Source organism: Panthera tigris, chromosome B3, assembly GCF_018350195.1.
Source record: "Panthera tigris isolate Pti1 chromosome B3, P.tigris_Pti1_mat1.1, whole genome shotgun sequence".
NCBI classification, from domain to species: Eukaryota; Metazoa; Chordata; class Mammalia; order Carnivora; family Felidae; genus Panthera; species Panthera tigris.
This window is the reverse complement of record NC_056665.1, coordinates 97,855,572-97,882,512: the sequence shown is the minus strand read 5'-3', so window position 1 is coordinate 97,882,512 and position 26,941 is coordinate 97,855,572. Positions and strand designations below refer to the sequence as shown.

General features: G+C 37.5%; 1 protein-coding gene across 3 annotated transcripts in view; it reads right to left on the bottom strand.

Annotated features, from left to right (window-relative positions):
* ATL1 (atlastin GTPase 1) overlaps nt 1-26,941 on the bottom strand; it is a 73,005-nt gene that overhangs the window by 19,078 nt on the left and 26,986 nt on the right. For all 3 annotated transcript variants that reach the window (XM_007097557.3, XM_007097558.3, XM_042989678.1), the window contains exons 2-6: nt 18,714-18,961; nt 16,336-16,470; nt 15,791-15,895; nt 13,687-13,737; nt 11,272-11,328 (exon numbers count right to left, since the gene is read on the bottom strand). In XM_007097557.3, coding sequence (XP_007097619.1) covers nt 11,272-11,328; nt 13,687-13,737; nt 15,791-15,895; nt 16,336-16,470; nt 18,714-18,961 — 596 coding nt within the window. The remainder of the gene's footprint in view (nt 1-11,271; nt 11,329-13,686; nt 13,738-15,790; nt 15,896-16,335; nt 16,471-18,713; nt 18,962-26,941) is intronic.

Here is a 26,941-nt window from a genome sequence, read left to right as displayed (position 1 = left end):
ACAGGCTTGTATATATCAAAGCTAGGCCCTCTTCCTAGAAAAACCTCTGCTTTCTATTTGTATTGCACTATAATCCTAATTGTTGCAATTGTAAATGACCTTTTAAAACAATTCAGAGTAACAGGGGTCATTATGGTGATCTTTGTACATGTCAAAATAAATAACTAATACAGTTAGGAAGAGTTCTATAAAATTAAGACATAAAGTATCTTTTAATAACTCATTAATTCACTTCTTTAATTAGTAAACCGAGATCTCAAAATGCTGATTCCAAATAGCATCTCTCAATTTGACTCTTTTACCTTCTGAAACTTACCCTCCTTGTATCTCTTTCAGTTTTATCTTCACCACTCACTGCACCCCTTCAATTCCTTCTGCTCCCTCCCCTGACCTCCTAACTGATTTCCTAGACAAGGACTGGCCACACTGCCCCAAACAACTTCAAACTGCTAGACCAGAAGGCTGTTCTATAAATAGCTGAATTTAAACCCTGGTCTAGAGCTGAGTTTAAAGAATTTTTTTTAACCCAAGAAGGCAGAAATTTGCTGTGTAATTCAGGATTTTGTTTGATACTTACTGACCCGAACTATCAGTTCTTTTCCAACTAGTTCACTTAATTTTTAGTCTCTAGGATGGGGGGAAAATGGTGAAAAGCAGTAGGGTAAGAAAGACCAGGAGAACATCTAAGCAAACCAGCTCTTCAAAATAATAATAATAATAATAATAATAATAATAATAATAAATTAAAACATTTTAACAGCCTTTAGAGGGCAAGAAAAATAGATAAAACATCCCTTAACACCATTTCAGAAGACTTTCTCTCAGTGATTAATTGGTCAAAGATTCAAAATTGCAAACAAAATAAAGATCAATCATAAAAAACTTAAATAGACTTCAGGAAATTTTCAATCTTTTGGGTACCTAAATAGCTAAAGTAAAGGAAACCGTGTCTGCTCTTTTTTAAATGGGCTCAGACATAGAATACAGGAATCTGAAGAAAAAAACTTGAAAGAAAAATCATCAATCTAGAAATCTCCAATATATGGCTGACTTTTCAGAGGGGCTTGAATAGTTAACAGGGTAGAAATTAAAACAAATTTGGGGCCCTCCACATGAAAAACAAGACCAAAAATATCCTTTGTTCTCTATGAATCAGGAATCGATCAACAGAGACACCTATAGGTAGAGCAAGCAAAAAATCCACTTGAAGAATGAATTTCCCTTCTTGGCTAAAAATACAGTTGTGGATGACTCCAAAAATAACCGAAGAATCTCTCTGAGCAAAAATCACCAAGGACATAGGCAGAAAAATTGGAGAAAAATCTGAGTCTAGATTAATATCTTCCAAATTACATAAATCTTTCTTTTTTATGTATATAAGAAATTAGGCCATCCAAGTTATTAAATTACAACCTGGCAAACATCAATGACTTTAATGGCCCATCCCTTGATCCAGCAGCCAAGGCTTCCCTTGCTTCAGAGCAGCTGCTCTAACTTCAGAGCACCTTGTCTAAATACTTGAACTACATCTAACCACTAACTGTCTGACTACTTGAAGCATCTTCAGACTGTACTAAGATCACCTTTAAATCTGATGGTACCACATACAATCACTACTGCGAACTGAAAACATCAAACATTTTTCTGTTAGTCTTAACTAATGAAATATGTTACTTTACTCTTTTTATATTACCACCCAGCAATTAATACTTTTAATTCAGAATCTCTACTACCCTTACCCACCAAAAGAAAATTTCATGATTGTTGTTTCTGCAGCTCAAGAAGGGGCCATGCATATACAAATACTTTGGACACTCTCATACCAGCGTATGACTTAATATTTATGTATCTTATCTTAAAATGTAAAGAGGTAATACTAGGATGGACATGTAATAGTCACACAAGAACTTGAATTCAGGTCTTTCAATTCTGAGTCCCACGGATTATATTCAAACTATACACAATCCCAAATATGTGTACAGCACCATAATTAGCAAACATTAATTGAACATCTGCTGTATGAAGTTAGATGTACTAGACTAAAAAGAAAACAAGGAAACTACAATAGTTCATGCTCCTAAGGTATTTATAATTTAGGAAGATGTGCACATTCAAATATAAGACTACACGATATAGCTCAGTAAGTACGAGGATTATGAGGGGGAAGAGAGGCAATAAAGGATGGTGGAACTATCAGGGTGTTGAGCCTGTGGCCTACGTGGGTTGAAGACCAGCTCTGCAACTTAAAGATATTATGTGACCAGGGGCGCCTGGCTGGTTCAGTCAGGTAAGTGTCCAACTCTTGACTTTGGCTCAGGTCATGATCTCACATTTCCCTGAGTTCGAACCTTGCGTCAGGCTCTGAGCTGATGGCACAGAGGCTAGGTGGGATTCTCCCCCTCTCTGCCCTTTCCCTGCTTGTGCTTACTCTGTCTCTCTCAAAATAATAACCTTAAAAAAATAATAAATCTTTTAAAAAAACAGATATGATGTGGCCAGGGACAAGTTTCTTAACTACTCTATGCTTCAGTGTTCCTTCATCAGTTAAAAAAGAAAGAGTAAAGAAACAACATTACTTATTTTTATATAACTATAAGGAATATAATCTGACTTATGTAAGAAACATACTTGGCACAGCGCCTGGCACAACATAAATGCTCAATAAACTATTACTATTTTATACAGATCTTCTACATAGTTCATGTACCTAAATGTGGACACTGGGAGAATCCTGGTGCATATCACTGACCTAATTCTATGTAGCCAGGTGAATATTTATTCTGAATCATACAGCTCTCAGATCACCTAAATTGCTCTCTAGAAGGAACATGGGATAAGGTAGCTTTCTCAGAAAGCTATCCTTTTTCTTGGCCCTACCATCATATCTTTTTCTTTATTTACAGCCCATGTAGGCACAAACAGCCTCTCATTTTCTCAGTGAAGTCATGCATTTCTCTGGTATGACTTGGCAATTACAGTCATCATAGATATTTGACGAAGTTTGTTTTAAAGTGGCTGAAATCACTATCAAAGAATTTATTCTGTAGATGAACATTTTTAATTTTTAATTATTATTTTTATTTTTTAAGTTTATTTTATTTGAGAAAGTTTGAGAGAGAGAGAGAGAGAGTGTGTGTGTGTGTGTGTGGGTGTGTGTGTGTGTGTGTGTGTGTGAGTGGGGGAGGGGCAGAGAGAGAGAGGGAAAGGGAGAGTCCCAAGCAGGCACCACTCTGTCAGCATGGAGCCTGACACAGGGCTAGATCTCATGAACCCTAGATCACCACCTGAGCTGAAATCAAGAGTCATATGCTTAACTGACTGAGCCACCCAGGCACCCCAAACATTTTTATACATGTATTTTTTTATGTTTGTTTATCTATCTATCTATCTATCTATCTATTTATGAGAGAGAGAGAGAGAGAGCAAGCGAGCACACATGTACTCTTAGGTTGCCTGGGTGGCTCAGTCGGTTAAGCATCCAACTCTTTATTTTGGCTCAAGTCATGATCTCATGTTTCATGGAATCAAGCCCCACATCAGGCTTTGCGCTGACAGCATGGAGCCTGCTTGGGATTCTCTCTATCCCCCTCTTCCCCACTCCCACCCCTCTCCCACTCACTCCTGCTCTCTCAAAATACATAAATAAAACAAAGTCAGATGCTTAACCAACTGAGCCACCCAGGAGCCCCTGAACATTTTTAAATCACAGGAATAAAGGGTCCTTAAATATAATTAAGTAAAATATTACTAATTTTCCATATGTAGGCCCAATTTGAATGAGAAATTGTGAGAAACAGAAGGTTTATCCTAATATAGCAATATATTATTATATGCTTCCTCTACTATTGTTTTCCATCAACATTCAGTTTAACCATAAAAGTGGCATGGACTGATCTAATAATTATATCTCTACCAAAGGAAACATGAAAAGTTGAGTTTCACTTTTTCTCACAAAGAGGATTCAAATCTTTTTTTCCCTCCAGCTTTACTGAACTATAACTGACATATTACATTGTGTTTGTTTACGGTCTACAACATAATGATGTGACACATGTATACATTGTGAAATGGTTACCACAACAAGGTTAGTTAACATATTCATCACCTCATGTACTTATTGTGTGTGTGTGTGTGTGTGTGTGTGTGTGTGTGTGTGTGTGAGTTGATCTAATTCTAAGGCCCTTAAGGGCCATTAAGCATATGAAATGATTAATTAAAAATGCTACGGGAGAGGGGCCCTGGGTGGCTCAGCCGGTGAAGCGTCCAACATCGGCTCAGTCATGATCTCGAGGTTTGTGAGTTCGAGACCCGCGTTGGGCTCTGTGCTGACAGCTCAGAGCCTGGAGCCTGCTTCGGATTCTGTATCTCCCTCTCTCCCTGCCCCTTCCCTGCTCACACACTCTGTCTCTCTCAAAAATAAATACACATTGAAAAAAAAAATGTTTTAAATGCTATGGGAGAAAACTGGGGTGAATTAACTAATCTAGAAGGTGAAGTACTTAACATCAAGGAGGTGAAAGAGCAGAGATTAAAGGTAAGTGGTCCTCTTTCTCACACCATTCACAAAAATAAACTCAAAATGGATAAAGGACCTGAATGTGAGACAGGAAACCATCAAAACCTTAGAGGAGAAAGCAGGAAAAGACCTCTCTGACCTCAGCCGTAGCAATCTCTTACTCGGCACATCCCCAAAGGCAAGGGAATTAAAAGCAAAAGTGAATTACTGGGACCTTATGAAGATAAAAAGCTTCTGCACAGCAAAGGAAACAACCAACAAAACGAAAAGGCAACCAACGGAATGGGAAAAGATATTTGCAAATGACACATCGGACAAAGGGCTGGTATCCAAAATCTATAAAGAGCTCATCAAACTCCACACCCGAAAAACAAATAACCCAGTGAAGAAATGGGCAGAAAACATGAATAGACACTTCTCTAAAGAAGACATCCGGATGGCCAACAGGCACATGAAAAGATGTTCAACGTCGCTCCTTATCAGGGAAATACAAATCAAAACCACACTCAGATACCACCTCACGCCAGTCAGAGTGGCCAAAATGAAGAAATCAGGAGACTATAGATGCTGGAGAGGATGTGGAGAAACAGGAACCCTCTTGCACTGTTGGTGGGAATGCAAATTGGTGCAGCCGCTCTGGAAAGCAGTGTGGAGGTTCCTCAGAAAATTAAAAATAGACCTACCCTATGACCCAGCAATAGCACTGCTAGGAATTTATCCAAGGGATACAGGAGTACTGATGCATAGGGGCACTTGTACCCCAATGTTTATAGCAGCACTCTCAACAATAGCCAAATTATGGAAAGAGCCTAAATGTCCATCAACTGATGAATGGATAAAGAAATTGTGGTTTATATACACAATGGAATACTACGTGGCAATGAGAAAAAATGAAATATGGCCTTTTGTAGCAACATGGATGGAACTGGAGAGTGTGATGCTAAGTGAAATAAGCCATACAGAGAAAGACAGATACCATATGGTTTCACTCTTATGTGGATCCTGAGAAACGTAACAGAAACCCATGGGGGAGGGGAAGGAAAAAAAAAAAAAAAAAGAGGTTAGAGTGGGAGAGAGCCAAAGCATAAGAGACTTAAAAACTGAGAACAAACTGAGGGTTGATGGGGGGTGGGAGGGAGGGCAGGGTGGGTGATGGGTATTGAGGAGGGCACCTTTTGGGATGAGCACTGGGTGTTGTATGGAAACCAATTTGACAGTAAATTTCATATATTAAAAAATAAAAAAAATAAAAAATAAAAAAAATAAAAATAAAAATAAAAATAAAGGTAAGTGGTCCTAAAATACATGCTCAGGAATAAAATAAAGCTTCTAAGAGAAGGGAACTAAAGTTTGTGTGCAGGAAGTTTTTTTTTAGGGTTTATCCTTATTTTCCTATTATAGGCAAACCTTAATCTACTACGAACTTGTACATTAAAATGTACACAGAAACGGCACCCTACCTCTCTGCTACCAGAACCTCCCCTACCAGAGATGCCTCTGCCAGGATGTGCCCAGTTGTTAATTCAATCTTCAAATGCAAGTCTTGTCATGGGTTATACTTCCTGAGTGTGCTAACTAGTGTAAAGCTGGCCCTTACAGGCTCACAAGGAGCAGTTGTTCAAGTCTGAGAAATTTTACAAGTCAGTTGACATCATGTTGGCAGCTTGAAATCAGCCATGGTAAAGGTATTCATACCAGAAATCAGCAAATGCTTTAAATCAGAACCACCTCCTCCCTCCTCACCAGCCAGTTGTATACATTTACCAGCACACCACTTGGATAAACTTTACACTTCAATATTGCTTTTAAACTGAATTCACTGCGCTTTTAGTTCTCTGCTTAAAAACAGTTTTTAAATACCACAGATATTTTGTTTTCTTGATATAAACTGGCTTTTCATTTAAGAATCAAATGAATCTGGGGTGTCTGGGTGGCTCAGTCGGTTGAGCATCCGACTTCAGCTCAGGTCATGATCTCATAGTCTGTGAGTTTGATCGCCGTGTCAGGCTCTGTGACGACAGCTCAGAGCCTGGAGCCTGCTTTGGATTCTGTGTCTCCCTCTCTCTCTGCCCCTCCCCCCTCTCATGCTCTGTCTCTGAAAAATGAATAAACCTTTAAAAAAAAAAAAAAGAATCAAATGAATCTGTTAATGCAGCTATTTACTTCATTGCCTAATTACCCTTACTTTTCCAGCCTGTGATATATCTTGCTCATTATTTACAATTTCACTGTTTCAGACGTAAGAATTCTTCTATTTTGAATTTATTAAATTTAGTTTGAGTACAAATTACTATGATTTAAATTTCATTACCTCTCACCTTGCCTTCTTGGGCAGTGTTTAAAATTTCTCCACACTTTTATCCAAATAAATAAACCTGCTCTCTCCTGAGATAGAAGAAGAGGATGGAAGTGATAACCTTCTAAAAAAAAGCTTGATAGGGGCACCTCGGCAGCTCAGTTAAGCGTCTGACTTTGGCCTGGGTCACGATCTCACCATTTGTGAGTTTGAGCCCTGCGTCATCGGACTCTATGCTGACAGTTCAGAGGCTGGAGCCTGCTTCGGATTCTATGTCTCCCTCTCTCTCTGCCCTTCCCCTACTCACGCTCTCTTTCAAAAATAAACATTAAAAAATAAAATAAAAAGTAAAAAAATCTTGATGAATTAATTGAACTTTCATTTAAAAATTATACCCTATCAGAACTTTTTCTCTTGAAACTTTTTCTAAGGTAAATGTGAATTATTTTGTAGGTAGTAAAGCTCATTAACATTGGTCTTAATGGTGTTTTTTTAAAAATGTGAATTATTTGCTGATACCTTAAAAATTCTGAGACCTGAATATATTTGCATATTATTTTTTAATTTCATGGTGTATAGTATTTTTTGTTTTGAATTTGGTTGCTTTCATTTTAAATATTATTAAGTATCTTTGGAAGCCACTTTTGCTACTTAATGACTTTCTCATTTCAATTTCAGATACATAGATTTACAAGTACAAACTTGTTTAGAAGTCATTGTTGACTCTTTCAGTCAAAACTTTTTTCACTGACATTTCAAAATGCCTTCAGTTTACCAACAAGTGCTAAAACTTTTTCCATTGTTTTCATTATTATTTCTTTTACCAAAAGCAGTATCTCTCCCTATCTACCTACCTACCTACCTATCTATTATCTAATCAGAGCACCAGTTGGTCCCTCTTGGTTTTAATGTATCATAAAAAGCATAAGAAGTAGTAACATTTCGGGCACCTGGGTGGCTCAGTCGGTTAATCTCCCGACTTAGGCTCAGGTCATGATCTCATGGTTTGTGGGTTTGAGCCCTGTGTTGGGCTCTGTGCTGACAGCTCAGAACCTGGAGCCTGCTTCAGATTCTGTGTTTCCCTCCCTCTCTGCCCCTTCCCTGCTCGCTCTCTCTCTCTCTCTCTCAAAAATAAACATTAAAAACTTTTTTAAAAAGTAGTAACATTTGCTGGTTAAGACTTAAAAATCCTTTCCAGAATTTGCAATGGAGTTCCTACCCTATGCCAATGGATCCAGAGAGTAAAAAGTTCAGAGAAAAACCTAAGCTAATAGCCCAATTACTATAGAATACTTCACTTATCAACCTGACAAATTATTATTTTTTAAAGTTAACAGACACTAGTAGGTATTGTAAACAAAACAGAGGATTGTAAGCAGGGACTGTTTTTATTCTACCTGAACTCCTGTCTGCACCCTCTTCCCTCGTGTGAACATGGTTTCTCTCTCTCTCTCTCTCTCTCTCTCTCTCTCTCTCTGTGGGATTGTGGGTGATCGTCTCCCATGCTTAGATGCTTGGTCTCAGGCTATGGTGTTTGGCAGAAATCAGTGATTTTCCAGAATGTTAGAAGGTGCCCACAATGGGCACTAGTTTATTTTTTGTTACTTCAAAGAACCTATGGACAGTCCTTTGCTTTTCCATACAAGAGTTAGCTTAGGAATAATTTGCTTCATTCTAGGTCATTGGATAGGTTCCTTGTTGAAGGTGCACAAAAAGAAAAAGATTCCATTGACCCAATGGATAGTAGTGATTCTGTGAGTGATAGTGAAAGTCATTCTACACAATAACACTCCTGTCTTTTGTCTCCCTCACAACAAAGGTTTTCAAAGGTAAGTGCTGGTTAATTTTTCTTTGTATTCTGTACTTTATTATTTTGTATTACATTATAGCATTGTAATCATTTTTATATGAATATTTTTGGGTTGTGAAATGAATCATCTGAGTTTCCATTATCTCTTATGAGGAAATTCGCATTGATATACAGGTGCTTTGGATTACAAGCATGTTTCCAGAGTGAACCATGCTCGCAAACCAAGGTTTTATGAATTACAGTTGGAATTTTACAGTATGTAGCATAGCACAGTATGTAGCCTTTTAAAGATTTGCTTCTTTTGTTTCATAATATGCATTTAAGGTTTCTCCATGTCTTTTCATGGCCTGATGGTTCATTTCCTTTAACTCTGAATAATATTCCACTGTCTGGATGTAGCAAAGTTGATTTATCCATTCTCCTATTGAAGGACATTTTTGTTGTTTTCAAGTTTGAGCAATTATGAATAAAGCTCCTAAAAACATCTGTGTGCAGGTATTTGTATGGACAGAAGTTTTTAATTCCTTTGGGTAAATACCAAGGAGTACAACACCAGATCATATGTAAAGAATATGTTTAATTTTGTAAAAATCAGCCAAACTATCTTCCAAAGTGGCTGTACCATTTTGCACACCCACCAGAAATATATGGGAGTTTCTAACATTCTACGTCCTCATTTGGGGAGCATTTGGTATTGTCAGTGCTCTGGACTTTGGCCATTCTAATAGGTATGTACTAGCTTCTTTGCTTATTTTTTACTATATCTGAGATCCTTTCCTCCTGGTATTCCCACCTTTATTTGGTCCCCTCCCACCTTATATCAGGGTAGGTGGGTACAACAGATACAATTTAGCAGAACTGACGGTGTCTTCACTTCCAAGATGAGGTTATAAATGATTGCAGCTTGGTCACTCTGGCAGTGGGATCATTTGCCCTGGGAACCTTGGTGTGAACAGCCCTGTGGAAAGGTCCATATGGCAGGGAATTGAAGTCTCCTGCCAACAGCCATGTGAGTAAGCTTAGAAGTGGACCCTCCAGTCAGGTCTTCTGAGAATGTTTTGTTGGCCAATATCTTGCATAATTTCATTAGAGACCTTGAACCAAAACCACCCAGGCTGAGCCACTCCAGATTCTTGACCCTTAAAAATTGTGTGAAACAATAAATGTTTATCCTTTTAGGATGATTTGTTATGCAACAATAGATAACTAAATAACTCATTTTAAATTACCTGCTGGGGTGCTTTGGTGGCTCAGTCTGTTAAGCATCTGGTTCTTGGTTTCAGCTCAGGTCACGATCTCATGGTTTGTGAGTTCAAGCCCTGTCTTGGGCTCTGCACTGACAGCACAGAGCCTGGCTTCAGATACTCTCTCTCCCTCTCTCTCTGCCCCCCTCCTACCTGCACATGCTCTCTCTCTCTCTCAAAATAAATAAATAAACTTATAAAAAAATAAAAATAAACTACTTGCCATTTAAGCCATAAATTCTACTTTGCCCTTTATCATTCGTTCTCCTTGTACGTTCACATACCTCTCAGGGTATTATCCATCTTGGCTGGTGATACGTACCAGGGAGGGGCTAAATTCTGGGACTTAGTCTGAGCCCCTCTGAGAAGCCAAGGCTGACGCTGTCATGCTTCAAGTGAGCAGTCTTGGGTGTTTAAATCTGTACCTCCTCCAGGCTTTCAAGGGCTTTTTGACTTAATTCTACTCTCCTGGTTCCTGTTATTTAAAGACTGCTGGGGCAGAAGGGAGCATTAAAGGACCCGATAGTCTGTTTATACCACCCAACATGAGCTCATATATTGCCCTGATGTTATCCTGCTGTTCCAAGAGGCTGAGCTGGTTGCTAGTCTGATACTTAGTGCAATGAAGCAAGTGATGGTTCACATGGGTCACTGTGTAAGAAAGAGAAAGTACCTTCAATAAACTTGCACCCACCTGACCAATATCCTGTCTCTGTGCCTTAGCCAGGTTTTGTGTGACTTGTAACCCTTTCTATAGTCCCAGGAATCTTGTTTGTTTTTAGCTTTTATGTTTGACAAATTCATCAGTTTTCTTTTGGTTTCTGTGACATCTCTAGAGTTGAATTCGGGGAAGAAAAGATGATATTCTTGCAGGAATCAAAATATCTAATTCATCTTTTCATTTTCCCATTTCTTTTATTTATTTTTTGTTATTCCCAATAAGTTTTTCCCATTTCTTTAAAAAAATAATTTGTTGGGGCGCCTGGGTGGCGCAGTCGGTTAAGCCTCCGACTTCGGCTCAGGTCATGATCTCGCGGTCCGTGAGTTCGAGCCCCGCGTCAGGCTCTGGGCTGATGGCTCGGAGCCTGGAGCCTGTTTCCGATTCTGTGTCTCCCTCTCTCTCTGCCCCTCCCCCGTTCATGCTCTGTCTCTCTCTGTCCCCCAAAAAATAAATAAAAAACGTTGAAAAAAAAATAAAAAAAAATAATAATAATAATTTGTTAAATTTTCATTTCCCCATTTGAATCTCCTACTTGCACCAAATAGCACTAGCAAGGTATTCAAAGTGCTTCTTGAATGAAATAAAGAAAAAAGGAAAGAAATGTGACCTTCTCAATTCATATACCTGGTCATACTCTTAAGAAAAATTTAATAAGAATATACCATAATTTTATTCTTCACTCACCTGAAATGGCTTCAGGAATATTTCTTCCATCGCCAGTCTGCCATATTCAGTGAAAAGCTACAAGGGAAATTACACACACATACACACACGCGCGCGCACACACACACACACACACACAAACTTCAGTATCTGCAAAGTGTTACTTCTGTGCTTTCTTCCATTCATTTTTCCCCCCTCACTATAACATAATACTATATTATTAAGGTTACAATAAACATTTTAAGGAACTAAGTATTAAACAAAGCAGAACGATAGTAATTGGATATTTAAAAATTAAGGACATAAAGTATATGTTAAAAATAAAGTTTCTACTTCAAAGCCAACAACTTTATATCAAGAATGTAGGGCAGTTTTTTGTAGGGAAGATGGGGGAGAAAGAAACATGTTAAAAACCCTTTCAAAGCAGAACTTGCACAGATTAGACCAGAGAGCCATAAACTATGTTGGATATATTTAACGAAAGTTGTCGCCTGAGGAAATTTAATGGCACAATGGACTGAATTATTACAAAGGCATAGAGGCATCTGGCTTAAAAATACAACCAAATACACTGCCTTCTTCTGTTTTTAATTGCTCCCAACTGAGAGGCACCCTCTCAGTTTTTTGTGTTGTTCAAAAACGTAAGGAAGATGTCAGAGAACAAAGACTGTGATTAGGCCTCCGATGAGTGTGTCATCAGTGGAATGGGTTTCCCCGTCTGTACACAGAAAATGCCACTTCATCCACAAGACTTACAAGGCACAACAGCTTCTCAGAGCTGGGGTGCAAGTGATACAGAGGATTCCCACCCCTTGCCCTTCTCGGATAGCTCCCACAGCAACCCCCATCTCCCCTGCAGGGGGATCGGGGAAGCCCAGAGTAATTACTAGGCATCTGATTAGAGTATTTAAATGAAAAGTCTGGAATACTGTGTCTGGAATATTGCAGCTGCTCCAGGGATTAGGCACTCTCATTGGAATCATCTACTAACATAATTTGAATTCACAATCTTTTTTGAGGAGGCTGAGGTGTTGCCATTTACAGGAAAAGTTTTAAATGGTCTCAGAAAAACATTACTTACTCAATATCAAAGTCCAAAATCAGCCCTTCTTTAAGAAATCCCTAAGCTGGTATGGAACAGTGCCATGCCATTAACTTGGAAAATAATTGGCTAGTTATGACACGTGCCTGAAGAAGTAAATCGTACTGATTACAAGAAACATCGAACAGTCATTCAGCATGCTGCCTATTTGTCACAAATGCTCAGTGTGAGATACTAGAAATAGATTTGGGAATAAAGTTGAACTCCAAATGTTATGTCCAGCATCACAGGTTACCCTGCTCTATCATTCTATGTTGTCTGCTAAAGCTGTACATGGCTCTTATTGCCAAGATAGATTATATATTTAAGGTACATAGGTTTTGCTGTGTAACCAAAATAACATGAATTGAAAAAGAGCAGAAAGTGTTACAGAGATGTAAACTATCTTCAGGAAATATCTAATCTTTTACTTATCTGAAATTTAAATGCTACTTGGAGCGTGGAAGAAGCCCTGAGCCCAGAAGATGCCCAGATCTCTATGCCCACTCTACCACTAATTAGCCACATGAGTTTAGGCAAGTCATTTACTATTTTCAGCCAAATTTACCTCATCTGTAAAATATGAAGGGTAAATTAGGAGTCACCAAAGTCTCTTTCAGATCTAAAACAGAGTTTTATGAATTATCAGGTATCTCCTCATAGTTCTTACGTATAAAGTGGTCCATGGGGAAAAAAAAATCTGGCACGCAACTGATATCATACTAGCAATTATTAAATCTCTGACCATAAGACTTCAACTTCACTTTCACTATTGTTCTCTGCATTTGTGCTGTAACAATACCCCTGAGGGCAGCACACAGAACAGAAAGGGTTTTAAAATGTAGTATTAAAGTATAGTTGACATACAATATAATATTAGTCTCAGGTGCACAGCATAGCAATTTGATAGTTGTATATACTACGCTACATTCACCACGGCAAGTGCAGTCACCATCTGTCACCAGACGATGTCATTACGGTATTAATGACGGCGTTCTCTGTGGTGTACTCTTTATCTCTGTGAGTTTTATTTTATAACTGGATCAGCTTCACATCTGGGGTCATTTTTAAACCAAAGGCTCTTTCTCTACTCTAATTTGCCATATATTTTCAAATATACGGAGCCAGTAACAAGTAGCTTTAGAGTAACAAAGAACTTTGAAAACTGAATGAGAGACAGAGAACATAACCATGGAGGGCTAAAACAAGAAACCTGGGAATAAGACAATCTCCATTTGATTATGTTTCTAAATCTTTCTGAATTGTTTAGTTTTAGGTAGGAGAAGGCCTAACAAAATCCACACATCTTCAAAACATTACCAGATATATAGAAAAAAGAGTATACATATTGTTACCTGGAGGTGCTGAAGATCATCCTCCTGGACATTCTGGGATAAGTTATATACCTTGATTAAGAAATAAAGTCAAAATGAAACGATAATTGGCATCCTTCGAAGTACTTACTATGTCATTCTTTATTTTTATAAATATCAATTTTCACAAAATCAAACTTTCTTATATGTATTCTTTTTTTAAAGTGTATTTATTTCGAGAGTGAGCAAGCCTAAGTTGGGGAGGGGAAGAGAGCGGAGGGAGGGAGGGAGGGAGGGAGAGAGGGAGGGAGGGAGAGAGGGAGGGAGGGAGGGAGGAGAGAGAGAGAGAGAGAGAGAGAGAGAGAGAGAGAGAGAATCCCAAGCAGGACCCACACTGTCAGCACAGAGCCTGATGTGGGGCTCGAACTCATGAGCAAAGAAATCATGACCTGAGCCAAAGTCAGACGCTTAACCAACTGAGCCACCCAGGTGCCCCTACATGTATTCTCACGTAATGGTATTTATAAGACCTTGAGAGAAGAGTAAAGAAAGCTTGAGAAACAATAAACCATGTACAATGATCATAAAATTGTTCCAGAAATACAACAGCCACCTGCTCTGGAAACAGAATATTAAAATTATTTATGAAACTGATTTAACGATTAGTCAATAAAAAATCATTCTTACAAGCATAGCAAAATAATAACAATCTAGATCTGAGTAAGCCATACATGAAATTTTGTCTTGAAAAATTATGTTGACTTTCTCACAATTGATTAATTTAGTTAAGTCTCTGGAAAGTTCTATCACATTGAAGTTAGGTTCTGAGTATCAGGCTCATATCCCTATACATATACATAACCACTTCATGAACAGACCACAGTACTAAGATGACATTCTATCTTTTGTTTTTTCTTTCGAGGAGTAATTTCAAAAAACAGTGAAGGAAGCTTCTATGTTTATGTATTGACACAAAGAGAATGCTTTGTGCACTTATTTAAATAAGAGATTGTTTCTCAGATGATAAAAAGGTCATTACTAAGGACTTAAGATTTTTCAGTGAAAATATTCAATGTCTTCAGGTAAAACAGAAATATAGGTAATAAAGAATTATGTTTTAATTGGTTTGTACAAGTGGTTTTATACTGCTGATTATGAAGAAATTAGACATTAAGTCCGTATTTTACAGGCTCATATGTTTTAAGAAGTCTATTTTTAAAAGCTAATCAATCACAGGTTATAATCATGGCTTCCACTTTAAAGCTTTTTGTAGAAAATATTCAGTCTTCCTTCTATCCACCCTCTCACTGTCCTAACCACACATGATACCCTGGTTGCTGGCTCACGAGCCTCTTTCTCTGCTCACTTGTAATTCAGCCTTGACTTGTTCATCCCAACCACTCTGCCTCCCCTACCTTTTTAAACTATCTTACCTTTCTTTTAACTGTTTTCTTAGCTACTACTACTTCTTGCTGTTTCTAATAAATAGAAAATATCTAAAAGTTAATGTAAAACCTTTCATGCTATGTGTTCTATGATTATAGTAAAACTCTCCAGAGACTTTCCAAGACGATCTGTAAAGCTTACATTAACCTCAAAAACAATACTTAATAGGAGACAAAGAAAAAAAAGGAAAGAAAGATAAAAAAATTTTTGTGAGACATTTATTTTCCTAAATGTTAATTAAGTGTTTTTAACAGCTGGGAAAGCGTATAAATGCTTTTACCCTTAGCAATGTTTCTACACGCTATGAAAACAAAACAAAACAAAACAAAACCCATTTATAAATCTCGGTTCAGTAAATGTAACTTATAATGGGTAGTTCCAATATATCTATCTGCATACATTATAAGACAATATTATTATGTTTATTGTAGGCTTTAAACATAAAAAATTATCAGTGAAATAATGCAAACTTTTCTGGCTATTGGCAGCTTGAAAACTGATCAGAAATTAGATTACAATAACCAAACCAATTCTACTCATAGAAATCATAAGAACTGGGATGCTAGCTGAGCCAAATAACATATTTAGCATTTCTGTTGTTGGTCTCACTACCACACGCACGGTAGTAAGAATGTAGGAATACACATATTTATAATTTTTAAAGTAACAGCCATCGAAATGGATTTATTTTATTCCATACCTGTATTGAGCTGATCATTGTGCTAAGTGCAAATACCGTGGCCGAATCTCTCAGAGTTGACTGGCTATCAAAGGTTCCCTGAGTATCCATCAATAGCACTGCAACCTACAGGCAAGTAGACAATATATTATCGGTATTTTATAGAACATATGTAGAATTAGGGCTACTACAAAGTTAACACTATGAGAACTATAGCAACCCATTATCAATGAATACTTAACAGGTAATTTTTTATATATGCCATGAATGCCACAGAAAATGAAAATATTAATTAGCTGACTACTATAATGATTAATTTTCACTGGTAATCCAAGCTAACAGAAACAGCACTGAAACAACAGACAGCTGTTAGCTTGCTGATCTGCTGTTCTATCGTTCCTATGATTTTATCACCTTGATCAACAGAAAGGGAAACAAGGAATCCCTTTTGAATTTCATGTCGAATGGTCAAAATTAGTTTTCAAAAGATCATTTTCAAGGATCCTGAACAGTGGTAACTGTTGCCAACTGAAAACTCAATTTTCTTTACAAAGTTTGCATCTTACCTTCTTGCCATCAGGTTTATTGATGAGGAAGACTTCACTCCATATTTGGATTCCTGTGGTCTCTCGTTCAGACCCACCTCTCCATGAGAAACCAGTCAATGGTTCATTGTAATCTCCAACCCAATCGACTGATTCCTGCAAATTAAGAAAGTCTGTGATATGGAAGTGGACGGTGGTACACTTTCTTCCCTGCATCCGTTCTGGCGGGTATCTCTCTCCAACTGCCGTCAAAAGGAGATGTATTCACATCTACTGTACTGATACAATTACTTTCTTTGTTATCTGAAACATTATAACAGAGGAGCAACCATGTGCTACATTTTATTCTAGGTCCTGCGAATAGGAAGATATCATTCCAGACCAGAGGAAGCTTACAGCCTAATAGAAAGACAGACCTGTCAAGAAACCATTATGATGCAATACATGCATGCCAAAATGGAGGTGCGTATTACGCAAAGATAGAAGCATAGGAAAAGAAATAACTAACAGTTGGTCAGGTAGGACTTAATGGGAGAGGTGGTGTTTGTGCTAAAACTTGAAGGATGTTTGGGAATTTTTCCAGATGAGCAAACTTGGGGAGGGCATTCTAGAAGCAAAGAAATAAAGATAAGAGAGAACATAATATGTCAGGATATACACAATAATAATACATACAAATGCTTTGGTATTGGAAGAGGAGGGGGTGAATAGCAAGAGGAGAGGCACCTAGTAGTAGATGCAGAAAAACAAAAACAAAAACACAACAGATCGGTTACACTTTAATCTGGCAAGTGCCATTTAACACAAGCAACAGGACAAGTGTTACTGAGCATTTGATTTTAATGTTTATTTCACAGTTAAAACTATGAATATGCCTAAAACTGTATAATCCCACAGTATGGAAACTAATATGGATACTAATTTTGTTCACTTAATTTGCCCAGCTGTGTTAAGTAGCATATTAATGGTGATATGCTAGAAACAGAGAGTTCTGTCTGGTTTCAAAGCATGAAGTATTTTGGTAGTTCTATTCTTGATTTGTTTGAACTGAAGCTAGACATAGAAGATATTAAAGCTAACTTTACAAAATTGATCAAAAATACCCTAACTATAAAAGATCAATCCAAAATGAATAGTTACGGTATAAATACATGATACAAAGTTTCTTTGGGTAGTGTGTCTATTCTGCCTCAACATCCATATTTGCAGCAGAAATGGCTGTGGGTAAAGAGTAGAAAAAACTACTGGTACATTCTCCATTCCCAACCTTCGGTTTTCTGACTCTGATTTCCCATTTATCCTTCTGCTTTTGGTTTATCCTAGGTCCCTTATAGTCTCACTTCTGTGCCACACTGCTGTCTCTAATGTTATAACACTGTTGGTTGTCTTTGGGGATGGGTAAGATGAGGGCCGAGTGGGAAAAGATAAGAGAGAACTTTCTGGGGTAACAGCAAGATATAGTTGATAGCATTTGGGGTCATCCAGGCATATGCATTTTCCAAAAAAAATAATAATAATTAGCAAATGTACACCTACAATTTGTGCATGTAAGTGTATCTGATTTTACAACAAAAGATAAAATCTACTGAAATATATGATGATGATGTATATTGAAATATTTATGAGGAAGTGCAACCAATGTCAGCAATTTACTATGACATGAATAAAAAAATAAGATGCAGTGACAGATGTAAAGAGGGAAGAGTATCTGGAGACACATGTGATGAAGCAAGAATATTAACGGTAAAATCTAGGTAGTTTGATACGTAGGTGTTCACCATAAAATTCTTTTAACTTTGCTGCCTGCTTGAAAAATGTCATCATAAATGCTGGAGGGAATATGATGATAATATAAAAGTTATGATAAAAATTATTTGACACACTTTACACACTCTAAAGTGTAAAGTTTATAATCGTATCACTATGCTGTGTTTCTTTCTAAAAAAATAAGTTATGTCCCAAGGGAAATGTTGCGAAGTGGCTTCAGACAAAAGTGGCCTGTGGAGTTTGGTGCCCAAAGCACTGAAGTCAGAATGGTTGTACCACAGCATTAGCAAACTAGTTCATATTAAGGTATATGATAATGGAAGCGGAAATACTTAACACTACTAAATAAAAACACAAAGTGACAAAAGCACGGAAACAAGAAGACATTTTAAAACACTGCTTTTGTTTTAGTTTATTTATTTTGAGAGAGAGCACACAAGTGTGTGCATAGTGGGGAAGGGGCAGAGAGAGAGAGAGGGAGAGAGAACCCCAGGCAGGCTGCACACTGTTAGTGCAGAGCCCGACATGGGGCTTGATCCCATGCACCATGAGATCGTGACCTGAGCTGAAATCAAGAATTGGACACTTACCCGACTGAGCCACCCAGGTGCCCCTTAGAACACTTAACGTACCTGGTTGTACATGTATCTCAACATGAAGTCCATCAGGAATGATTTTCCTTTCCTAAATGCTCCAGCCACAGACACAGCAACAACCTCCTTGTCCCTGACAGCCTCTGAGAGAAGGATCCGATTAAGTGCAGTTTCATCTAACTCAAAGGAATGGTCATCTTTGACGATGAGGACTTGGACTGGCCCTGCCTTTTTCACTGGCTCCTCCTCTTCTGAGCTCCATTCATAGGTCTTTTCTGAAAACCCACCTGTTGAATAAAACAGCAATTTACTCGGCTAAGCATCTCAAAATACCAAGAAATGTAAGGTACCGCTCAATTCTCAAATATCTGAAACAGGGGCACAGTGGAATTAGAAATGCCTGTTTTAATGACATACATTAATGTCATTCACATCGTGTCTCAGAAAGACATATCTGGTCTTTCTGATCATGTGACCAAATCAAACAGAATTTTATTCTCAAGAATGCTCTAAGTCAGGGCAGAGAACTCTGTTTGCAGAATGAGAAAGAAATTCAAAGCAAAGGATTCTACTTTTGGAGCACAGGAATAAAAGGACTTTAGTTCATACTTTCTTCATCTCCTAGAAATAGGTTTAGTTATTCACATAAAGGATCCTTGCAACACTTTTTAAAGCTGAACACACAAAAGAGGAAATGCATACAGGGACTCAGAATCATATATTTTTGAAACTGGAATAAAGTTCTAAAGCATCTAGTTCTAAAGCTCCTTTCAATACATTCATGCCATCTACAAAATCCCAGATTCTTAAATGTCTAAAATTATACTTCAGAGCAATGGAATTACAGACAACCTTCAAATCCATAGCGAAGGAGTCCAGACACAATTTGATTTAAAAAAAAAAGAAAAAATTGAAATTTATCTGGTGTGGAGATCTTATACAAAAGCTGGGTAACCCCGGGAAATTACTAAACTTCTCAGTTCTTCATCTGTGAGATATAAACTACTAATAGTACCCATTAATAGGGTTGTTGTAAAGATTAAGGAAACTACATCAAGTGCTGAGAACAGTGGTTGGCACATAGTAAACTCCTAAAGATTACCTATCATCATCATCATCATCCCCACCACTATCCTGGGGTTATAGACTGAACTAAGTATTCCTGGAAGAAGTTTCTGCCTAGTTTCCAGAAGTTGTGTGTGTGTGTGTGTGTGTGTGTGTGTTTTCAGAGTTTTCATATATCTGATAATTATATAAAGAACTGATACAACTCAAAAGAAAAAAAAAAGAAAAAAACACCCAATCCAATTAAAAAATAGAAGATCCAAACAGACCCTTTTCTACAGAAGACACACAAATGGCCAACAGACACATGAAAAGATGCTCAACATCATAATCATCAAAAAATGCAAATTAAAACCAAGTAGATACCACCTCACACCTCACACCTGTTAGATTGGCTATTTTCAAAAAGATAAGCAACAAGTGCTAGCTAGGACACAGAGAAAAAGGAAACTGTGTGCACTGTTAGCGAAAATGTAAATTGGTGAAACTACTATAGAAAACAGGATGGAAAAATTAAAAATAAAACTATATGATCTAGCAATTCAATTTCTGAGTATTCATCTGAAGACAATGACAAGACTAATTAAAAAGGATATATGTTCATTATAGCATTATTTACAATAGCCAAAATATGGCAACAACCTAAGAATAACCTAAGTGTCCAATGATGAATGAAGGGATAAAGAAATTATACTGTGTGTGTCTGTGAGTGTACGTATGTATATATGTATGTGTGCATATACATACATGTTCAGACACACACACACATACACAATGGACTATTACTCAACCATAAAAAACAATGAAATCTTGGCATCTGTGACAACACAGATGGACCTCAAGGGCACTGTGTTAGGTGCAATAAGTCAGACATCTAAAGACAAATATTATATGGTGTCTCTTATATGTGGAATTAAAAAAAAAACAAGCTTATAGGTACAGAGAACAGATTGGTGGTTGCCAGAAATGGGGGGTTGAGGGTGGGAGAAATGGCTGAAGAGGGTCAAAGGGTAAAAGCAAAAATATAGCCAAAGAAGTCTTGTTCTCTTGTCAAGTCTTTTTGAAACTCTAGTGCTTAGTTTCTTCATATGTAAGATGGAAAAAAAAAAGTTTTTTATTTAATTTTCAGAAATGGCAATTTTGACATAGGTCAGCTTTTAGAATTAATCCTTAATATGCAAGAATTTTAGAACCCTGGACCGTGGCATTTGTGGTATATTACAAAACAGCTTCAATGTGTCAAGTGACACATTCTTAAATCTACTGCCTTCGTAATGTAACTGCAATGTCTCCCCACTTTGACTCTGGGGTCAGCCATGTGATGTACTTTATCAGACATGAGACAGCAGAGGCTTGGAAAACCACTTGTGTTTTTCCGTTTTGCTCTTTCACTTCTGCCATTCACCATGAGAATATTCCCAGACTAGTCTGCTGCAGGATGAGACACACTTGGAGCAGAGGCAAACTGCCCAGTCCCAACCAACCCCACAGCAAACCAACCCCAAGCCACATGGGGCAGCTCAGCCAAGATCAACAGTTGTCTAACAACCATTTCAACATGTGTGATCAATAAATGCTTATTGTTCTATGCCCCTGAGGTTTTGTGGTTATTATGCAGCATAACAGGCAATAAACTACTGATAAAGTCTACAACCCTTTCCTTTAGAAAGGAGGTACAGTGTAGTGGTTAAAAATAGAGGCCCTGGCACCAGACTGTGGGATTTGAATAAAGGCTTCCCCATTGTTCAGCTGAATAACCTTAAGCAAGTTGTTTGACCTCTCTGTGCCTACCTCATAAGGTTGCTGTGAATTAATATATTCATGTAACACACTTAGAACAGTGGCTGGTACATAACAAATGCTATTAGTATTAGTATAGATTTAGGAAACTAAAGCGAAAGATGTAACTAACCTTGCCCAAGAAAAGGATATGGAATTTCTGTATCAGGCAATCTACCATGGATGCTTTCTTGTGTTACTATTGTTTTAACATTCCAGCAAGGTATTTATTATTATCTGTACTTTTGACACGAGGAAACTAAGAACTGGGTTAAGTAACTTTTCCAAGAGAGTGCCCATTAGTAAGCAATAGATCCAAGTTCACAGGGTTAGTAACTGTCAACCTGAGATTAGATCCCAGGTATCTAAACTCTCATCCCAGGCCTTTCTACTATAACATTCTGCCTCTTTAGTGGAAATCAAATAACTCTTGGACACCACATAAATGGGCTCATTTGTTTTGTATCAAAAGAACAGAAAGCCAAGACATATACCAATTAATTCTTCACATCAGATATATGACCTAACCTCAAACCAACCCTCAATAATGTTAATTTTGAACCAACTGGGCTGTTAAACAACTTTTCATTTAAATCTTTAAAAATATATTTATCTTTTTTTTAATTTTTTTTTAATGTTTATTTATTTTTGAGACAGAGAGACAGAGCATGAATGGGGGAAGGTCAGAGAGAGAGAGGGGGAGACACAGAATCTGAAACAGGCTCCAGGCTCTGAGCTGTCAGCACAGAGCCTGACGCGGGGCTTGAACTCACGAACCGCGAGATCATGACCTGAGCCGAAATTGGACGCTTAACCGACTGAGCCACCCAGGCGCCCCTTTAAAAATATATTTAAAAGACATCCTCCATTATGTCTGCAGGCACATCTTGGAGATATTGCAGATTCAGTTCCAGAATACCACAATAAAGCAAGTCATATAAAAGTTATATTTACACAACACTGTAGTCTATTAAGTGTGCAGCAGCATTATGTCTAAAAAAGTATATATGTATATACTTTAATTTAAAACTATTGCTAAAAAGTGTTAACCATTATCTGAGCTTTCAGCAAGTTGTAATCTTTGTGCTGCTGGAGGGTCCTGCCTCGATGCTGATGGCTACTGACTAATCAGGTCGCTGAAGTCTGGGGTGACTGTGCCAATTTCTTAAAATAAGACAATAATAAAGTTTGCGGCACTGATTGACTTCCTTTCATGAATGGTTTCTCTGTAGCATGTAATGCCATCTGATAGCATTTTACACATACAGAACTTCTTTCTTTTTTTTTTTTAATTTTTTTTTTTAACGTTTATTTTTGAGACAGAGAGAGACAGAGTGTGAACAGGGGAGGGGCAGAGAGAGAGGGAGACACAGAATCTGAAACAGGCTCCAGGCTCTGGGCTCGAACTCACAGACTGTGAGATCATGACCTGAGCCGAAGTCAGACGCTTAACCGACTGAGCCACCCAGGCGTCCCTACAGAACTTCTTTCAAAATTGGAGTTAATCCTCTCAAACCTTGCTGCTGCTTTATCATCTATGTCTGTCATAGTCTAAACCTTCTGTTGTCATTTCCCCAATCTTCACAGCATCATCGCCAGGAGTAGATTCCATCTCAAGAACTACTTTCTTTGCTCATATAGAAGAAGCAATTCCTCATCCGTTCAAGTTTTATCCTGAGATCACAGCAGTTCAGTCCCACCTGCAGGCTCCACTTCTAATTCTAGTTCTCTCGCTGTTTCCATCACCTCTGCAGTTACTTCCTCTACTGAAGTCTTGAACCCCTTGAAGTCATCAAACTCAAAAGTTTGAAATATTGCAATAATTACCAAAATGTGACACAGAGACACAAAGTGAGCAAATGCTGTTGGAAAAATGGTGCCTACAGACTTGCTCATCGCAGGGTTGTCACAAACCTTCAGTTTGTAAAAACGCAGTATCTGCGAAGTGCAATAAAACGAAGTACAATAAAAAGAGAATACCTATACTTAGTAAGAAGTCTGATAACTAGAGAAAAACAAGCCAATTTTATCTTTTGGTGTTATTTTAAATGAATCTTCAGATTACATATATACATATATATGTATATAAATAATTGTATCACCTTGATAACTGTATCTCTCTTTATATTATATTGTTCATCTATAAGATAGTATTACTGAAATATTGCAAATCTAACATATAATTTTAGTTTTTCATTATTGGAGACAGATATATACCAATACTTTCTGAACAATAGTACAAAGCATCTGGAGACAACAGGACCACTGCCTATAGCCATGAATCAGAGCTGTTCTCTCAGCAAAGTGAAGAAGAAAAATTGATTTTGTATCCAAAGGATGACAGTTTCCATATTGCCTTATCTCAGACATTGGAGTAAGTCTTTGTTTAAATCCCAGCATCACAACGTACACATATATGAAGCTGTGGAAATTAACCCCCAATGGCTCACTATCAGCTATCTGAAAAACATGATTGAGAATAGTGCTTATATCAGAAAGGTTTTATGACAATTAAATAATGTTCATTAAATGAAGGCCAAAGAGCCAGACAAATGGTATGTGCTTTATAATGACCTCTACTAAAAGTATTATTAATAGCACTATTATTAATAGTGATTTCTATTAATACTATCAGTTATTATTATCTATTCATATTTGATTCCAGTACTACCTGCCAACCTTATTTCAGCCTCAGAACACAGGCCCTTTTTTGAGGATATCAAATATACATTTTCTTTGACGAAGCTCCTTGCCTATCACATGAGTACACAACTGATGTGACTTGAGCATGCTGGATAAACAATATTTTGTATGGAAAAACATCTTCAGAGCTGAAAACTATCTCACAACTTTCTACAGACTGAAATAATTCTCTAAGATTGTTTGCATCAAACTACATATATATAAGAGGTACTCTGAATGGAATTTCCAGGTTGTAATTTTTTTAAATTGCATCAAAGATGCAATCTGTTAAAGTGGTTGTACCAGGGGCACCTGGGTGGCTCAGTCAGTTAAGCGTCCGACTTCAGCTCAGGTCATGATCTCACGGTTTGTGGGTTCGAGCCCCGCGTCGGGCTCTGTGCTGACAGCTTGGAACCTGGAGCCTGCTTCGGATTCTGTGTCTGCCTCTCTCTCTTCCCCTGTCGTGCTCATGATCTGTCTGTTTCTCAAAAACAAATAAACGTTTAAAAAAAAAAAGTGGTTGTACCAAATTTTCACTGCTCACCCACTCCTAAAAGCTTCTTAGAGACCCTATTCATCCATATCCTTTCCAACACTTGGTTTTGTCTGACTTCTTAATTTTTGTCAGTTGCATAGGAATAAAATGAGTGAGTGGTATTTCATTATGGTTTTCATACACATTTCTCTAAACACTGATAAGGTGAACACATGCCTTTTGTTCATTTTTCTATTAGGTTTGTCTTCTCCTCAATTTACAGTGGTTCTTTATATATTTTGAATGCTAGTCCTTTGGTAGTTACACGTATGGCAAAACTCAGTCCTAATTTAGAGCTTGCCTTTTCACTTTCCTTAAGCTGTTATTGGTGAAAAGAAATTCTTAATTTAACAGATTTTATTCATAATTTATTTTATGATTAGCACTTTGTCATGTTTAAGAAATTATTCCTTACACAAAATATAAAGGCATCATATACATTCCTCCATTTTATAAAAGTATATTTTTTAATGTTTATGTTTGAGAGAGAGAGTACAAGTCGGGGAGGGGCAGAGAGAAAGAGGGAGGCACAATCTGAAGCAGCTCCAGGCTCCTCACTATCAGCAGAGCCCGACGTGGGGCTTGAACCCATGAACCGTGAGATCATGGCCTGAGCCAAAGCTGGACACTTAACCGACTGAGCCACCCAGGCGCCCGTACATTCCTCTGGTTTTTAAGTTTTGCTTTTGATATTTAAGTAAGTTCTCAACCCACAAGGAGTTGCTATTGTGTAAGCTGTGAGACAGAAAACCAATTTGATTTTTTCCATATGAGTAACAAAATTTTCAGAACTCTATCAAAGCTTCCTCTCGTCATGCAGTCTACCATGTGATCTTTGTCATAAATAAGAGTTACACATATATGCATGTTGTATATATATGCATAAATATATATATGCATATATTTATACACACACACTTTGTTTCTGATCTCTCAGTTCTGATTCATTCAACAATTTGTCTGTATCAGCACCAACAGTATACTATCTTAATCAAAAAAGCTTTATAAAAGTCCGATATAGTACGACCATATTCCTTTTTTTTTTTTTGATGTTTACCTAATTTGGGGGGGGGGAGGGGCAGAGAGAGAGATGGAGATATAGAATTTCAAGCAGGCTCCATGCTGTCAGCATGGGAGCCCAATGTGGGGGCTTAGTCTCACGACCATGAGATCATGACCTGAGCCAAAATCAAGAGTCAGTCGCTTAACCAACTGAACTACCCAGGTACCCCAGCCATATTCTTTTAAAAACAATTTTTTTTAATGTTTACTTATTTTTGACAGAGAGAGACAGAGTGCGAGTGGGGGAGGGGCAGGGAGAGGGGGAGACACAGAATCCAAAGCAAGCTCCAGGTTCTGAGCTGTGGGCACAGAGCTGGATGTGGGGCTCAAACTCACAAACTGTGAGATCATGACTTGAGTCGAAATCGAACACAACCGACTGAGCCACCCAGGTGCCCCTTTATTCTTCTAATTATCATCAGTCTTAGCTATTTTGACCCTTTCCATATAAATATTAGAATCAAAGTGTTAGCTGAATTTTTTGAAGTTATATTAAATTTATGGATCAATTTGAAAGGACTCAATACTGTTATGATAATGTCTTCCAACCTGTAAGCATGAGATATTTCTCTTAATCTCCTTCAATAAACTTTTTATAATTTGGGGTGCTGAGGAAAGTAGTTTTGTGACATTTATTGCTAGATACATTAGTTTTTGTTGCTAACTATAACTGGTTTCATTGTTGTGTTTTTAATTATGTTTTATAGTTGTTGCTTGGGCAAAGAGTAACTGACTTTAATAGATCAGCCTCATATTGAAACATTTATTAAACTACCATTCCCTATAAATTCTTAGACATTTGGGGGTTTTATTAATGTAGAAACAAAAATCAGTTGTAGAAATAATGAGTTTTATTTCTACTTTTTTAATCCTTATGTATTTCTTTTCTTTTTCTTGTATCATTGGACATTCAATACAATGTTGAATAGCAACAGTAGTAGCAGACATGACTTCTGATTTTAGTGACCATAACTATCTGATTTTAATGGGAGTGCTTCCAATATTTGAGTTCATATTTGTTATAGTTTGGTTTGGTAGGTACACTTTACCTTACCATATTAAGGAACTTCTCCTCTACTGGTTTACTGTAAGTTTTCAAAAATCATAAATGGAAAATGAATTTTATCATATATCTTTTCTGAAC